At 41.7% G+C, this 18,441-nt stretch overlaps 1 protein-coding gene across 7 annotated transcripts in view; it reads right to left on the bottom strand.

Annotated features, from left to right (window-relative positions):
* Positions 1–18,441, bottom strand: part of KIF13B (kinesin family member 13B) — a 193,805-nt gene that overhangs the window by 66,850 nt on the left and 108,514 nt on the right. For all 7 annotated transcript variants that reach the window (XR_010159235.1, XM_063816266.1, XM_016959285.4 and 4 more), the window contains 7 exons: positions 13,820–13,906; positions 12,100–12,290; positions 10,915–11,125; positions 9,899–10,061; positions 6,460–6,606; positions 4,766–4,915; positions 4,361–4,489 (listed from right to left, as the gene is read on the bottom strand). Coding sequence is in view for 6 of the 7 variants with exons in the window: in XM_063816266.1 (XP_063672336.1) it covers positions 4,361–4,489; positions 4,766–4,915; positions 6,460–6,606; positions 9,899–10,061; positions 10,915–11,125; positions 12,100–12,290; positions 13,820–13,906 (1,078 nt within the window). In the remaining variant the exon portion in view is untranslated. The remainder of the gene's footprint in view (positions 1–4,360; positions 4,490–4,765; positions 4,916–6,459; positions 6,607–9,898; positions 10,062–10,914; positions 11,126–12,099; positions 12,291–13,819; positions 13,907–18,441) is intronic.

Here is an 18,441-nt window from a genome sequence, read left to right on the forward strand (position 1 = left end):
ACCTGGCTGACATGGTGAAACCCCATCGCTACTAAAATTACAAAAATTAGCCAGATGTGGTGGCACACGCCTGTAGTCCCAGCTACTCCCAAAGGCTCAGACACGAGAATCGCTTCAACCCGGGAGGCGGAGGTTGCAGGAGCAGAGATCGCACCACTGCACTCTACTCTGGGTGACAGACTCTGTCTCAAAAAACAAACAAGCAAACAAGCAAAAACACATTTCGAGAAGTATTGATGACACACAAAATTACACAAACCAGATAATTTTATTTTCTTCCATACTAGACATATAATGGGTGAGCAACAAACAGGAACCCCCATTATAATTCATCTTTTCTGTGATGTCAACAGGAGTTTGAAACACCTAGATAGCTACTTCCTGACAGGCTATGAAAGACAGATTGGCTGACATATTTTATTCCTCCAAACCAAACTGAGCAAACAATACTCTGCAATTAATTTTTCCACAAAGTTGTTAAAAACCATCATTTTCTCATTAAGTGTTTTTAAATATTTATATTATTTAAGGCACGGCAATATGGCATTTGGGAAGATTACAAGATATTGGAGTTACATAAAATAAATAGAATAAATATCTCGGCCAGGCGTGGTGGCTCACTCCTGTAATCCCAGCACTTTGGGAGGCCGAGGTGGGCGGATCACCTGAGGTCGGCAGTTCAAGACCAGCCTGACCAACATGGAGAAACGCCGTCTCTACTAAAAACACAAAAAATTAGCCAGACGTGGTAGCACGTGCCTGTAATCCCAGCTACTCAGGAGACTGAGACAGGAGAATCACTTGAATCCGGGAGGAGGTGGAGGTTGCAGTGAGTTGAGATCACGCCATTGCACTCTAGCCTGGGCAACAAGAGCGAAACTCCGTCTCAAAAATTAATTAATTAATTAATTAATTAAAAGAAATAAATCTCACCCACTTATCAGCTTGTGTGCTGGCTCAAATTACTTAAATTCTTAGTTTTCTTAGGCTTCGTTTTCTCCTAGGTGAAATGGGAATATCAGTAGCTACCTTACTCTACAGGGGTGAGACTTACCACACCAGTGAAATGAAATGAAATGAAAGAGACCTGTAACAGGTATTTTTTTTTTTTTTTGAGATGGAGTCTCGCTCTGTTGCCCAGGCTGGAGTGCAGTGGTACGATCTTGGCTCACTGCAAGCTCCGCCTCCCAAGTTGACAACATTCTCCTGCCTCAGCCTCCCGAGTAGCTGGGACTAAAGGCGCCCACCACCACGCCCGGCTAATTTTTTTGAATTTTTAGTAGAGACAGGGTTTCACCATGTTAGCCAGGATGGTCTCGATCTCCTGACCTTGTGATCTGCCCGCCTCAGCCTCCCAAAGTGCTGGGATTACAGACGTGAGCCACCGCGCCTGGCCCTGTGACAGGTATTGAGTAGATACATGTTCAATACATACTTCTTAGTGACTAAATTCCATCTGAAAACCTTTTTTTACCATTCAAAATTAATCACAATTTTAATGTTAAAAAAGACAAGAAACAAGATTTAAAATGCTGAACTCTCGTCTACAGGCAACCTCTCAGGAATGCAACTGCCAGGAATGAAGACTGTCAGCCATAAGAAATGAACACAGGCTGTTTGGGTTTTGTGGGGTTTTCAAAAAAGTTTTTGCACACAAAAACTAAAACCACCACAAGGTGTCAGAGTATCACAGACTTCAACTTGCAGCTGTTCAAGACAGAGGAGCCCAGGAATGTCTGCAGGCACGGATGCTGCGCCCAGGTTTTTAAATATACAAACTTTACTTCATATCAGTGAAAACATGGAGATGTTAATATGTGCATATAGCCTTGTTACAAAAAAACAAATCCAGACTTCTTTGGGGGCTAATTACACTCACCACGCATGACATCTTAACTGTCTCCAGGCTGGTTTCTTTTGTTTTTCTACCAGTGTTCTATTTATTGTCATATAGCTTATTTGTCCTCGTCCTTTTTACATAAAAGGCCATTACATGCCAGTATATGGTCTCTAAAAACCACTTCCCACTGAAAGGAATCAGGTTCCTTGGAGAAATGGCTGATTCCAGGTCTGGGACAGGAAATACACAAGATGAGATCGGAATATTCATCACACCGGAAAACAAGAAAGCTACCCCAGTCCAGGAAGGTTAGAGTTATGACAACAGGACTCAAGGGCCAACTGAAGTGGCTCCCACTGGCCAAAGATGGGAACATTTCTGTTTAAATACAGGTAGTGAATGCAACAGATAGACACACACCAAATATGGTTAAGTCCAAGAGTTCATAATCATGCTGTTAAGACTAAGGACAAAAAAACTAACTTGTCACATTTTGGAAAACCAATTCATTATTTTAAAAATTAGTCCGGATATGGTGGCTGACACCTGTAATCCTAGCACTTCGAGAGGCTGAGACAGGTGGATCACTTGAGGCCAGGAGTTCAAGACCAGCCTGGCCAAGATAGCGAAACCCTGTCTCTACTAAAAATACAAAATTAGCTGGGCATGGTGGCACAGCTACCTAGAAGGCTGAGGTGGGAGAATCGCTTGAACCCAGGAGGTGGAGGGTGCAGTGAGCTGAGATCACACCACTGTACTCCAGCCTGGGTGACAGAGCCAGACTCTGTCTCAAAAATAAAATAAATAAATAAAAATTGTAAATAAAGGGAGAGATGCAGCATTTATCCTTCCTTTTCTACACAAATTATCTCTGTAGAGCAAAACAGTTGGTAATAGGAAGATTTTCTCTGGAGAAAAATGAAATGACAATAGAATTATAGCACCATTCTTTTGTAACTCCTAACAAAGTGATGCATCTAGTTAAGAATCATCAGTGGCTGATCATCCCTCAAAGACAAACAACTAGACAAGATGTGGCTCCTGATGGAAGAACGCAGGCCACCACCTACAAAGCACCCTGGCTGCCTCCCTCCCCCAGGTAACACCTGTATACCTAACTACCAATTTTCAGCAAATGCATCTTAACATACTAAGTAACACCAATCAGCAGAATCCAGACTATGGGAAACTGCAGGTCAACAACCCAGTTTCTACAATAAATGAATTGCAGGTGTGGTAAGAGAGGCAAAAAGAGAAAGCGAGCGAGTGAGAGAGCACGAGCATACCAGGGCCTAAAGATTGAAACAGACCAAGAGACATACCAACCAAGACAATTAAGAAAACTGACGATTTTAATATTAAGAAATTATTAATTTTTGACAAATTACTAATTTTGACAATTATGGTTATATTGGCTTAAGGACTCATCTTTTGGAGACACACACTGAACTATTTACAGATAAGATATGATGCTGGGGTGTGCCTGGGGTGCTAAGGGAGGGGGGCAGCACAGAAGTGGCTGAGTGTATGAATGAAAGGAGGCTGACCACAGGTGGTAATTGTGGAGCGAAGGTGAATGGGGATTGGTAACACATTTCTCACTATTTTTATTTATGTATATTTGAGATCTTCCATTAAAAAACATGGTATTTTAACCTCATTTTAGGAAGCCCATATGACTCAGAATGTACTACTTTTTTTCAGTAATAAGGATAAATTTCCCAAGTGAGAAGTGCCCTTGTATGTTATTTTACTTTAATAGTAGAAGGTGATATTTGAGAGTTGCATTTACTAGTCCATCACCTTTAAAATGGGCCATTGTGGGGCCATCAACCCTATGTCTCCATCTCCGATCATCACATGACTCAAAGGAGCTGCTCTGAAATCAAGTACGATATAATAAAAATGAACCCTTCAGTGAATTAAGATTCCTCCCCCTTCCTAGTGAAGTAACTGAAACACCAGAAGCCCTCTCAATATACGCGAAGTCTTACAGAAAGCAGCCCAACTCCAACAGCTCCAGCTTCCCCCTACCTTGTGGCTGACACGTAACTTACTCCCTTCAACATCAGCTTCAATTCTAGAGATGTTTACTGGGAAAGAGGACTGGTTCTAGGATGAGCTATGAATTAAGAGTCAGGTTTAGGCCTTCTTCGCTTCACCTCACCTCCTTCTCACTTGTACATTGCAACTGCGCCCCTCGCTGACTTCCTGTCCCCCAGCACCTTCTTTTTATAAGAACTGGTTCCTGCAGGGATTCTCAGCCACCAGCAGGTCTGGCTCACTAGCGGGTGTTTGGAAATGGAGGAGGCGATTTTGCATTATCATGAGTGGGGGAGGCTCTGCTCTACTTCCAAAATTTGAAAAGGAACATAATACTTACCATCTAAAGACCTGCAGTTCTCAAAATCAGCTATTAGGTTGGTGCAAAAGTAATTGTGATTTTTGCCATTAAAAGTAATGGCAAAAACTGCAATGACTTTTGTATCAACGTAATACTAGGATGAAGCTGGGACTTACCATGCACACCAGTTTGTTCTCCTGGGTCTCCTTCTCAAAGGAGACCTCTGCCACCTCATCGCCTCCTGCGATCCTCTCCCCAACATCACCACTGAGTCGCATCACCTCCACATGCAGCCGACCTGCCACCTGCAGCAATGAGGGAAGGCAGAAACATTTCTCCAGATTTGGTTCGTGCTCCCTTGAGATGACCTCTCTTCTCTTTTACAGTCAAGTTGTCAGGTTAATGGTGTATGGGAATTTAGAGGCCTAGTCTCTGACAGTTACTCTGCCCTAAGAGTCCTTGGAAACACAAGGTATTAATAAGACACGTTACTGACAAAAAATAGCAACAATATCCCATCACCACCCTCTTGTTTCTTAAACTATTCTCTACAGGAAACAAGGCATGAAGAGAAAACCAACCTCTCCTTTCTGGTTGATGATGGGAACAGCGTATTGTAACTTCACATCATAGAAAAGGGACTCGAGGAAGACATTGGCCACCCCAATGAGACTGTGATTTTCCTGCTCATCATAGAATGGATCAGCACGTTTGAAGTACGATCGTATTACCTGTAAAGAGATTGAGAACACACAACTTTAGAAAAACCATTTACAATAAATGCATTCAACCTACTGCTTTTTGATGCATTCTAGGTTATTAAACTTAACTTTCATCATCCTAACTCTTGTATTTTTTAGAGTAAAACATTCTAAAGTTTTTGCTAAAGCACAGCACTGTATTACTCCCACACACACTCTTCCTCATTCCCATTCACAATGGAGGTGAGCATCCTCCACCCATGACAGAGCGATCCCAGTAACAGGTCATTACTTTTATCAGCTATTCTCCTTTACATGGAAATTTTGCCACAAAATAAACAATATATGTTGACCAGAAAAAGAAGTAGAGTGTGCTAAACTACACTTCACCTTTCTTTTGGGAAAGACAGTAATTCTTATCTGCTCTGCTTATTCCTAGCAAGTCATCAGATAAAACTGCTGCTAATAAAAGGTGAGCCCTCACACCTATAATCCCAGCACTTTGGGAGGTCAAGGCAGGCGGGTCACCTGAGGTCAAGAGTTTGAGACCAGCCTGCCCAACATGGTGAAATCCCGTCTCTAATAAAAATACAAAAATTAGCCAGGTGTGGTGGTGGGCGCCTGTAATCCCAGCTACTCGGGAGGCTGAGGCAGGAAAATCACTTGAACCCAGGAGGCAGAGGATGCAGTGAGCCAAGATCGTGCCACCGCACTCCAGCCTGGATGACAGAGCAAGACTCCATCTAAAAAAAAAAAAAAAAAAGGTGAGCCCCTATGGGAGTGGCTCTTTCGTTATTTATTACTGTTGTTTTATTTCTAAGTTGAAATAGGAGAGGGGTACCAAAGAGACAAACATGTTTTAAGCAAAAACATCACCTAACTATAAGAAACATTTTTATTGATGACAATCTGGAAAAATCATTTTTACAAAACAAAAGGCAAAGGAAGTAAACAACTCTATGCGGAAACAGGTCTAACGGTAATGAAAATATGTTCAGACATACGTAATATGCACTTCTATTTTAAATACATATGAGTACATGGCTGATCTAAGTAAGAAAACCTGCAAGTTAAGGACAGAGTACCAATGTATAGATTTATGGCATTTATGTTATGATCAAAACTTCTTCAAAAATGCTCCTTGGAGTGTAAATATTAAGATACCACCGATGTTCAACTTACAAAACATATATTGTAGGTTTATTATCTGCAAGGTTAAACGGGTTGAGCAATGGGAGGAGAGACAAATAATGAGGCCTGGCCTCTGTCCTAAAGAGGTTCCCAGAGAGCACAGGAGACAGACACCCGCACACCAACAGAAGTCAGAATGGAAAGTGGAGAATTCTGCTAGAAATCTAAAAGACAGAAATGAGAAGAAAAAAGAAGATACCAGAAAGAGAGATTATTAAAATTGTTAATTTGCTAAACAATTTAGGGGATTAAAATAAACCTTACTCCAGAAATAGGATTATAATTTTGGAAAAAGAACAATTTTCCCCTGAAATGGGTAGACTCATTCCAGCTTGGCTCCTTCCATAATTACCAATTAAGTGATTTTCTCTTATATAACTTACTGGGTTATCTTCTTCACACTCTTTCCACTCCTGATAAAGGTCTCTCATATCCAACAGCCTGTTGTCCAGTTTTTCCAAAGACCAAATCTGTTTTCCTTTTCCTTTTCTTCTCACCTGGATTGCAGGCTCACTAAGAAGAGAGCCTCGCTGCAAAGAGAGTAAGAATGACCGTGAGAAACACACAGGCAGCGGGAAAGTCAAAGCTGACAATTCCACCCCCACCAGTCAAATGTCATTACACCAAAACTCAAATGGCAATCATCCTTTAATCTGTTGATTACAAAGCCTCCAAAAAGTCTTACAAGCTATAACATAATACCTTCCTACCCAAGTGCAATCAAAACCTATTTATAAACTTCACTTTAAGTATAAACTTACATTAAAAATTTTTGGGGGGGAGTTGCTGGGCATGGTGGTTCACGCCTGTAATCCCAGCACTTTGGGAGGCCAAGGCAGGTGGATAACTTGAGGTCAGGAGTTCAAGACCAGCCTGGCCAACATGGTGAAACCCCTCTCTACTAAAAATACAAAAATTAGCCGGGTGTGGTGGCACGTGCCTGTAATGCCAGCTATTTGGGAGGCTGAAGCACAAGAATTGCTTAAACCCAGGAGGCAGAGGTTGCAGTGAGCTGAAGTCTTGCCACTGCACTCCAGCCTAGGTGACAGTATGAGACTCTCAAAAATAAATAAATATATACGTGTGTGTGTGTGTAAAGAGACAGCATCTCACTCTGTTACCCAGGCTGGAGTGCAGTGGCACGTCATAGCTCACTGCAGCCTCGAACTCCTGGGCTCCAGTGATACTCCTGCCTCAGCCTCCCAAGTAGTTAGGACCACGGGTGCATGCCAATACACCCAGCTAATTTTGTCTGTTTTGCATAGAGACAGGGTCTTGCTATATGGCCAAGTCTGGTTTGGAACTCCTGGCCTCAAGTGATCCCCCTGCTTCAGCCTCCCAAAGCACAGGGATTATAGGCATGAGCCACCACATTTAAATTTTGACTGTAGTTGGAAATGATTTTAAGTTTAAAACCCAAAAGACCACATTTAACAGCAAGTTGAAATAAAAGTATTTTATTCAGGCCACCATATGACCACAACGTTATCAACGGGGAGAGAGGGAAAGTTTGCTGCGGTGTATGGGGAAGAAACGTCCCTCTCAGAGGCTGAATTTTGTTTTATTGTAATGGATGGCATCTTCAGGGGGTATAAAACATGAAACACTTAAAAGAGTAAACTGAAAAGTCCCCGATTCACCCATGTGGAAGCAATTAATGATACCAGTTTCCAAATATGCATTGTTTGGGTTTCTTATTAAGATCATACAGAACTAGATGGAAGCAGTGCTCACACCACATTATTACCGTGCCAAATGCCACTGAGTTGTTCACTTTAAAATAGTAACATTCGGCCAGGTGTAGTGGCTCACGCCTGTAATCCCAGCACTTTGGGAGGCCAAGGCAGGCAGATCACAAGGTCAGGAGTTTGAGACCAGCCTGGCCAATACGGTGAAACCCCGTCTCTACTAAAAATACAAAAATTAGCCAGGCATGGTGGTGGGCGCCTGTAGTCCCAGCTATTCAGGAGGCTGAGGCAGGAGAATCGCTTGAACCCAAGAGGAGGAGGTTGCAGTGAGCCGAGATCGCGCCACTGCACTCCAGCCTGGGCAACAAAGCAAGACTCCGTCTCAAAAATAATAATAATAATAATAAAATTAAAAAAAAGTAATGTTCTATTATGCAGATATCACACCTCCCCCCCAAAAAAAGCATGCTCTGAAGTTTTTCCAGCTTATAAGAGCAATGTGGATTTTTTTCAGAGTAGAAGAACTTGAGCAATGTGTTTTTAATGTAGAAAAAATTTTAGAACTTTTAAAAAACCACAAAGACTACAGATTCAGCCTAACTAAGGAGAGATGCCAGGCGACATGAGTTCTTCCGGGCGTTGACATGGCTGCCCCAATGCAGAGCCATACCTTTCAACAAAGCCCAAAAGAGGTTACGGAGAAAAGGGCTGCGGTCATGCTTACTGGGGAAAAATCTTTCAGGTTTCTGCTTTTTTCAACTTATACACTATAAAATCAAAGAGGATCTTGTACTTCTCAGCCTTCAAGGAGAAAGTAGGCCCTGAACCTTCTCCTAGTGACTGGCCTTCCTCTTCGGTTTTTGGTGAGTCCTACTGTACCCAGACTTTGCCCTACAAACACTAGTGTTCTAATTAAGTAAAAATTTTCAAAATACACACAGAGTATACAAAAACAATGATCTGTAAAGTAACGATCATATCATATTTACAATACCTTTCTCAAAATACTAAGAATCATATTTGCCAAATATCTAACCCTGTACAAAACGCTGACCTTGATGCTATGATGTCATAGGGAAAGAAAGATGTAATCCTTGCTATCAAATTAGAATAATATCCGCCTGTAATCCCAGCACTTTGGGAGGCCAAAGCAGGTGGATCACTTGAGGTCAGGAGTTTGAGACCAGCCTGGCCAACACAGCAAAACCCCATCTCTACTAAAAATACAAAAATCAGTCCAGCGTGGTGGCACACACCTGTAATCCCAGATACTGAGGAGGCTGAGGCAGGAGAATCGCTTGAACCCAGGAGGCAGATGCTGCAGTGACCCAGGATCACACCACTGCATTCCAGCCTGGGTGACAGAGTAAGACTCCCTCTCAAACAAAAAAAAGAAAAATAGAATATCCAAGATGGATTGATTAAAGTTTTGCTGTGTTGACTACTGTAGGCTAAACAGAACACACGGATCCACAAAAAATTCATCTGAATAGAAAATTCTACCTAATCCATCAAAAATTATGTATGAATGTGATCAAGAGCTAGAAAAGAACCTCAAAAAAAAAAAAAAAAAAAAAAGATGAAGGAAAAAAACCCAACTGAATGGCAAAGATAGAAGATTGTGATGGGACTTTCCTTCTACATTTTATTAAATTTATTATACCAAAAAAAGTATGATCCTGAATATATACATGACACCATGACACAACTAATGAGCAGTTTCACAGAGCAAGCTATTCCAAGTAGAAAATAACATAAGCAAAATGAACACCTAACTTGTGGAGAAGGGGTTGTAGAGTGGTAGCATAAGGAAGGAAAAAAAGACACTCGGGGAAGATTAATCAGAAAAGACTTCTAAGAAAGAATTTAAACAGATTTGAAGGAAGAAAGTTGACTGAAATGAACTGTCAGGGCCAGGTGAGATGGAGAGTATATTCCCCTAGCAGATAAAATATACATACACTCAAAGGTAGAGAATGGAAAAGGAAGTCAATTCTACCCAAAAGCAAGGAGGACAAAGGATCTGGACTTGGGGCAGGCATACACAGGGATCTGAAGCTTAAATAACACCAGGAAACATCAGGCGATCTTATCCAATGAGATCTTTGTTTTTTTCAAGGAACGGCAACCTCACCTTCCTGTTGGCATCCAGGCTGGAGGCTGGAATCTGTAGGGTAACTTTGTATTCTGTTCTTTTATCCAGCTCCTCAGCAATGTAATTAGCTTCTCTCACCAATAGATTGGCCTTAACAATTTGTTCCCTCAGCCTCATCAGGCTGTTATTCAACGTTGCTTCTCTAAAAAAAAATAAAGAAGCGGCAGAGGTAGGGAAGAGATTAACACAAAGCAGCTAGTCAGAAAATCATACAGTGGTAGTACATCATTGCCAAAGTGTGAACTGAGCTTTTTCCGTGGTCGTCTGCACGCAGGGACTGTGTTGCTGACACTGACCCATGCACACACTTGAACCTGAACTACACGATAAGCACTGGAAAGCAGCCACACAGCAAGCCGGCTGTAGATAACAGCAGTGCCCGTGTATGCAGATCACCAGGGGATCTTCATCAACTCAAGATTCTGTCTCAGCAGGTCTGAGGTGGAGGCCTGAAATCCTACATTTCTATCAATCTCCAGGTAAAAGGGAAGCTGCCTGCCTGCAGACCAAACTTTAAATAGTATGAAGTTAGTGAAGTACAGTCTGCAACCATGGGATAAGGCATTTCAATGCAATGCTAATTAGCCAATACAGAGATCAAATTTGCAATCTGCATCTCATCAGCACCATGCTTTACCTACCTGAGCTAATCAGTCCAGATAACCAACTTTCTGTTTTTCTAAAAATCATCTACCCAAGCTTCAGAATCTAAAGCATAATACAATGATCAAGTGTACTTCTATATCCAAATCCAAAAGCCATACCAACTGAAAATGGAGCAGCACCTAACACCAACAGTTTTAAATAATGCAATATAAATGGGCAATTCCCCTTTTAAAAACAAAGGCAAAGTGGTTCTTGGCTGTTAACACTTATCTTTTAACATAATTCTTTTGTAAGCACCATCTCAATGTTCCCATTTGACACTTTCCCTAGGTGTGTTAGAGGTGGCAAGCCTGAGCTATAAAGTTAACAGGCCCCTCTGTGCCGCCTACCTCTCCTCAGCCCACTGTCTTAAGCGTTGCTGAGCGCTGGGCGAGTGGAAAGAAAACCTGTCCATGCTCCGGCAGTTCTGCTTCTCAGGAGACAGCCGTCTCCGGAGCTGCTCCAATTCGTGCTCATACATAAGCCTCTGGCGCTCCAGTGCAGATCGTTTTTCTTCTTCATGCTGTTGTTCTAGGCTGTTTAATATGGACTGCATCGGATCTAAACACATTTTTAAAAAAGATACATGATCGAGAGTTACAACATAATAAACTTCAAATGTTGTCCTATATGGTAATGTTGTCTGTCATCTTAACTATACCACCTAATACTTTAAAGACAATTTGGCATAAACTTAGCTTTCCTGACTTTCAATCACTCATGTTGTTATATATTCTCAGACATATCCTCAACCATCTTCCCTGCAGAAAAAGCAGGTCTATTATATGTTCTACACATAACCTAAGACATGGCGAATCCTCCAGAAATACAATCATAAGCCAATGACAGGCAAGTTTCTAAAGCAGAGAAATTTGACCAGGCACAGTGGCTCACACCTGTAATCCCAGCATTTTGGGAGGCCGAGGTGGGCGGATCACCTGAGGTCAGGAGTTTGAGACCAGCCTGGCCAACATGGCGAAACCTTGTCTCTATTGAAAATACAAAAGTGAGCCAGGCATGGTGGTGTGCACGCCTGTCATCCCAGCTACTCAGGAGGCTGAGGCAGGAGAATCGAATCACTTGAACCCGGGAGGCAGAGGTTGCAGGGAGCCGAGATCGTGCCACTGCACCCTAGCCTGGGCGACAGAGCGAGACTCTCTCACAAAAAATTAAAATAAAATAAACAAGAGAGATTCTATCCATCAGATCAAAGTGATCTGACTGCATATTAAGGCAGAACATTTTGATAAATATAAATTAAAGCCAAAGACACAAAATACAGAGAATAGCAACATAAAGATTTTCCTTTTTGTTAACATTGAAAGTCCCCAATCATAAACATTTTTAACACTCTACCATTTTTTTTTTTTTTTAAAGAGAGAATGTCTTGCTATGTTGCCCAGGCTAAAGAACAGTGTTATTCACGCGCCCAGTCTCAGCTCACTGCAGCCTGGAACTCCTGGGCTCAAGCGATCTCCCCACCTCAGCCTCTACCAACTGGAACCAATTCTCAAGTGCACGCCCGACTTGCTCACCATTGCTGCCCAGGGCCTTCATGGTGACCTCCATCTGTGCGTATTCGTAATTAAAGTTAATTTCACTGGACACCTCGCTGGAGGAGTCTCCGTCTACATCCAGCTGCTCAGAACTATTCTCGTTCTTCATGGAGTGATCCTGGTCCTCATCCTCTCGTTCTGCTTTCTTTTTCTTTTTAGGCAAATTGAGTCTTGGTGGGAAAAAGAGTATTATTTTCTGAAGTTAAGATAGGCACTTATTCATGTCATTCATTAAGTACTGGTATCTGTTAGAAGCCAAGTGGATACCATGTAAGTACAAGGCAATTACTGTACTCAGGAAGTTGATAATCTTGTCGTAGAAATAAGACACTCATGTGCCAGCAAAAACTTACAACAGAAAGTATGACACTAGGCCACACGCCTGTGACAAGCTCAGAGTGAAAGGAAAGCTGAGGACGTTTTCAGAGCAGGGTGATAAAGGAAGGTGCGACAGGAGGAAATCATTTGAACTGAGTCTTCACGGATAAGGAGAAAGCAGGACAGAGGGAACAGTGTGGGAAAAGATGTGAAAATGGAAATGTTCATATTCCCTGGAGAAATGAGTAAAACAACGGGATATTCAAAATTTGCATAGCACACTAGAGCTAAAGCTGGAAAGATCAGCTGAATCCAAACGATGAGGGTTTTGAACACAAAACAAAGCAGTTTACACGTCATTTAATTTAGGAAGGAAAAAAATGCTCCATGCTCTTTGTGCCCATCTACCCTTTTCTCAGTAACCAAAATATCACTGGCCCATGGCAAAGGATCTCTGTTAGCTACAGAAAAGTCAGTATGACATCTGGAGCACACCGACCAGTGACAATAACAAGAGACCAGGATGTTAACTTTTTACAATATCCAGCCTGCCTGCCTTGTCAACACAACATCAATTTTGTTTGGGAAACCACATGTACAGCCCCAGGTGAGACACAGTCTTTCTCAGCCCCCTTTGTAGCTAAGAGGCAAATTCTAGCAAAGGAGACAGAAGGAGAAGATTGCTGGGGACTCTGGGAAGACTTCTCTGCTTTTTTGGATGAACAGGACAGTCAGGGCTAGTGCAGCCATGGTTCTCCTTTTTCTTCCTGTACCTGAATGCTGCTTTGACGGCAGTGCAGCATGGCCAACTTCAGGCCACAGAGAGATGCCAAGACAGTGACCAGACTTTAGCCATGACTTTTTTTGAGAGGCTTAGCCAACACTAACAACCATGTTCCTTTAGATTTCTGGTTCTGTCAGGGGAATAAATGATCTGTCTAACCCATTACAGTAAAATTCGCCATGACTTAGAGCTGAAAAGAATTCCTAAAAGAACCTTATTTTATAGATAAGGAAACTAAAACCACGACTAAGTTTCCGTAAAAAAATAAATAAATAAAAAGATAAACATGTCAGAAAAACATTAATAAATTCTTACACCACACGGCAAAAGAATCATCTTCCAGTGGGAAATAAAAGGGAAAAACTATGTAGGTAAACTCAGTATTTTTCCAGAGTATATTGTTTATATGTCCCTAGGGTTCAGACCATATACAGTGAATGAACACACACACACATATATAATACACATGCAGCAAATATATACGTACACACACAATAACATAATTGTTGTAGAGAAAGGTTTACTTTTTAACATGTATTTTCTATTTCAGAGCACAATCTTCAACAATCTCTTTAAGGGACATGAACAACATCATACCTGAAGAAATGGTTGTTTCCCCATAATATCCTGTCCCCATGGTGTAGCTGTATTGGACTGGAGACAGATGACCCATTTACAAATGTTCTGTAAGGAGAAGAGATCAAACGTGAATGATGAGTACAGTATCATGTCTTCTGCTTTAATTTCCCAATAACATAGAGATATAGTTACTAGGGAAAACAATAATTCCCCCAAACACAACCTGTTCTTGGTGAATTGTAATATTTGCATTTACTCCTTTGCTGATTCACCTAAAATGTTTATGGTACAAAGCACAGGCACATCTCATTTTACTGCGCTTTGCTTTATTGTGCTTTGCAGATATCACATTTTTTACAAACTGAAGGTTTGTAGCTATTCTATGTTAAGCAAGGCTACAGGAGATACTTTTCAAACAGCACGTGCTCACTTCACGTCTGTCATGGAGGTCTGTGATAAGGGACCTTTGACCTCACCTCTCTAATTGTTTTTGGAACATCGTGAACTGCACCCATGTAAAATGGTAAATTTAGTAAATGTAGTATGGGTTTTGACTCTCTCCCTCTCCTCGGGTCTCTTTATTCCCCGAGACACAACCATATTGAAATTAGGCTAATTAATAACTACAATAACCTCTAACTGTTTAAGTAAAAGAAAGAGTCACACATCTCTCAAAAGGTGGAAATAATTAAGCTCAGTGAGGAATCACATCGAAAACCAAGACAGGACGAAAAGCCAGGCCTCCTGTACCAACAGTTGGCCAAGCTGTGAGTGCACATGAAAAGCTCTTGAAGGAAATTAAAGGTGCTTCTCCAGCGACTACATGAATGATAAGGCTGAACAGTCTTCCTGCTGATATGGAGAAAGTTCAGTGGTCTGGATGGAAAATCAACCCAGCCACAATATTCCCTCAACCAAACCCTAACCCAGAGCAAGGTCCTAACTCTCTTTAATTCTATGAACTGAGAGAAGTGAGGAAGCAACAGAAGAAAAGTTGGAAGCTAGCAGAGATCGGTTCATGAGGTTTAAGGAAAGAAGCCACCTCTGTAACATAAAAGTGCAAGGTGAAGCAGCAAGTGCTGATGGAGAAGCTGCAGCAAGATCACTGATGAGATTTTTGATGTAGATGAAACAGACTTCTACTGGAAGAAGATGTCATCTCGAACTTTCTTAGCTAGAGAAGAGAAGTCAATGCCTGGCTTCAAAGCTTCAATGGCAGGCTGATTCTCTTAGGGGCTAATGTAGCTGGTGACTTTTAAGTTGATGCCAATGCTTATTGACCATTCTGAAAATCCTAGGGCCCTTAAGAATTATGCTAAATCAGCTCTGCCTGTGCTCTGTAAATGGAACAAAGCCTGGATGACAGTACGTCTGTTTACATCACAGTTTGCTGAATATTTTAAGCCCACTGTTGAGACCTAATGCTCAGAAGATTCCTTTCAAAATATTACTGCTCATTGATAATGCACCTGATCACCCAAGAGCTCTGATGGAGATGTACAAGGATATGAATGTTGTTTTCATGCCTGATAACACAACATCCACTCTGCAGCCCATGGATCAAGAATTTTCACTTTCAAGTCTTATCATTTAAAAAATACATTTCATAAGGCTATAGCTGCTATAGACAGTGATTCTTCTAATGGATCTTGGCAAAGTAAGTTAAAAACCTTCTGGAAAGGATTCGCCATTCTAAGATGCCATTAAGAACATTTGTTATTCAGAGGAGGAAGTAAAAATATCAACATCAACAAGGAATTTGGAAGGAGTCCAATCATCATGGATGCCTTCGGGGGGTTCAAGACTTTAGGGGAGGAAGTAACTGCAGGTGTGGTGGAAATAGCAAGAGAGCTAGAATAAGAAGTGGAGACTGAAGATGTGGCTGAACTGCTGTGACCTCAAGACAAAACATTAGTGGGTAAGTTGATTCTTATGAATAAGCAAAGAAAGTGGTTTCTTGAGATGGAATCTACTCCTGGTGAAGATGCTGTGAACATTGCTGAAATGACAACAGAGGGTTTAGAATATTCCAGAAACTTAGCTGATAAAGCAGTGTCAGGGTCGAAGAAAACTGATTCCAATTTTGAAAAGTTCTACCGTGGGTAAAATGCTACCAAACAGCAACACATGCTACAGAGAAATCGTTCTTGAAAGAAAAAGTCAATCAATGTGGCAAATTTCACTGTTGACATATTTTAAGAAATTGCCACAGCCATCCCAACCTTCAGCAAAACTACCACCTTGATCAGTGAGCAGCCACCAACATGGAGGCAAGACCTTCCTGCAGCAGAAAGGCTACCCCCTGCTGAAGGCTCCAATGATTTTTTAGCAACAGAGTTTTAATTAAAAAAAACTTTTTTTGAGACACAGTCTTGCTCTCTGTCGCCCAGGCTGGGGTGTAGTGGTGTAATCTCGGTTCACTGAAACCTCTGCCTCCCAGGTTCAGGCGATGCTCCTGCCTCAACCTCTCAAGTAGCTGGGATTATTGGCTAGTAGAGACAGGGTCTTGCCATGTTGGTCAGGCTAGTCATGAACTCCTGACCTCAAGTAATCCGCCCACCTCAGCCTCTCAAAGTGCTGGGATTACAGGCGTGAGCCACCGCACCTAGCCGCAAAGTATTTTTAAGTTAAGGAATATATATTAAGATATAATGCTATTGCACAATTAGTAGACTATAGTATAAACCTAACTTATATATGCACTGGGGAATCAAAAATTTGTGTGACTTGCTTTACTATGATATTTGCTTCATTGTGGAAGTCCGAACCTGCAAAGTCTCCAACGTATGCCTGTATAATAGATTATTATCCCCCATTTTTCAAAGTTCCAAGTGCTATGTAGTTACTTAAGATGCTTATGGTATGAAGTATTAGAGATCAATAGATAACCTCCATTTTTAAAAGTTCTAAATTTGTTCCACAGTATATTAAGGAGTAAAGAGGGAACCATTACAGCCAATAATGAAAAGATGGTAGCAATATACAACAAAAACAAATATGTCCAATCTACGTGAATGAAAATAACCAAACAACCAGACTCTACAAACATCTCCTGATATCAGTAATGAGAAATGAGACCTATATTAAAGTCTTCTGTAACTTCCCATAGCAAGGAAAATGATCACATCCTATCAATATAAGGAAAATTTACCAGTTCCACTGTGCTGCTTATCGTGAAAATGGCATTCAACAGAAGTGGTGGGTAGAATACCACTAAGGGAAGAATTTGGAAGGGTGGGAAATAATTAGAGTATGCACAGCATGGTAACACTGATATTCCTGGGACACCAGTGTCATCATGCCCCTCTCCTGCTGAAGGACTCGTTTATTAAGATACAGGATATCAAGTACAATTTTTTTAACTTTACATTAAAGGCTCTTCCTCCCACAAGGAAGGCCTCTTAACTCCTGCCAAAAAAAAAAAGAAAAGGCTTATTTGCTGTACACTACACATGATCAACTCTTCCTCCAAATCCAGGCTTCTATCAGTCCTACAACCTGGAGAAATGTTCCCATTCCTCTCATCCTCCTACTCTTACTCTGTAATCCAAGCCCAGCTGGGTTTCTACTTCCTCTGTAAGAGATGCCAATCACCCCAACCTACAGTATTTTAGTTTCTTTAAACGCTGTAAAGCTATGGAGCATTTACCTGGTGATATAGTATTCGTGATTTATGTGTATGCATACATGCAAAATTTTATTTCCTATCTAGATTTCATTCATGATGCAGGTTTTTACACACTAAAAGTAACTGGATCTTGGCGAGACACAGTAGTTTATGCCTGTAATCCAGCACTTTGTGAGGTCAAGGAGGGAGGATCATTTGAGCCCAGAAGTTTAAGGCCAATCTGGGCAACATATCAAAACCCTGTATCTACAAAACTAAGTTTTTAAAAGATTAGGTGGGTGTGGTGACACGCACCTGTAGTCCCAGCTACTCAGCAGGACGAGGTGGGAGGATCATTTGAGCTCAGAACTTGGAGGCTGCAGTGAGCTATGATTGCACCACTGCACTACAGCCTGGGTGACAGAATAAGGCCCTGTCAAGAAGAGGGAAGGAAAGGAGGGAAGGGATCGGGAGAAGGGAAGGGGAGGGGAGGAAGTGAGGCACAGAAGAGGGCAGAGGGGAAGAGGGGAGGGGAGGCAGGGAGCCGGTGTGAGAAAGAAACTGTTGTAAGATTTTGGCTCTGGGTGGATCACTTCAGACAGAATTTAAGAATGCAGGGGTTCCACATATGCTGGGTACTGTCAGAAAGTGGGAGTAATCGTATGAATGGGTATTTCACAAAATCGTATCCATGGGTTCAGGCTAGAACAGAATAACGCTGCAACTGGTGAAGAAGTAGCAGTCACTCATACTGGTTCAGAGAAGGGTATTCTTTGCGTGGCACAGTGACCATGTTTTCATCTGCACTTAAACGCAACGATGACGTGGCCTGCTCTGTCTTATTGCATCCCGGTCTTGGAGAACCCTTGCCTGAGGCTGGGGTTCTGTGTGATTATTTATGGCCTCATTAGAGAACAGCACAACACAGCTGTGAGGGCCACACCAGCTTCTGCTCCTGTTTTCTCACTTGATCCTTCCCCAGAGCTTGATAGTCTCAATACTTGAAGACTTTATGGATAAAATCAGTGATATT

Source organism: Pan troglodytes, chromosome 7 (genome assembly GCF_028858775.2).
Source record: "Pan troglodytes isolate AG18354 chromosome 7, NHGRI_mPanTro3-v2.0_pri, whole genome shotgun sequence".
In the NCBI taxonomy this organism is placed as follows: Eukaryota; Metazoa; Chordata; class Mammalia; order Primates; family Hominidae; genus Pan; species Pan troglodytes.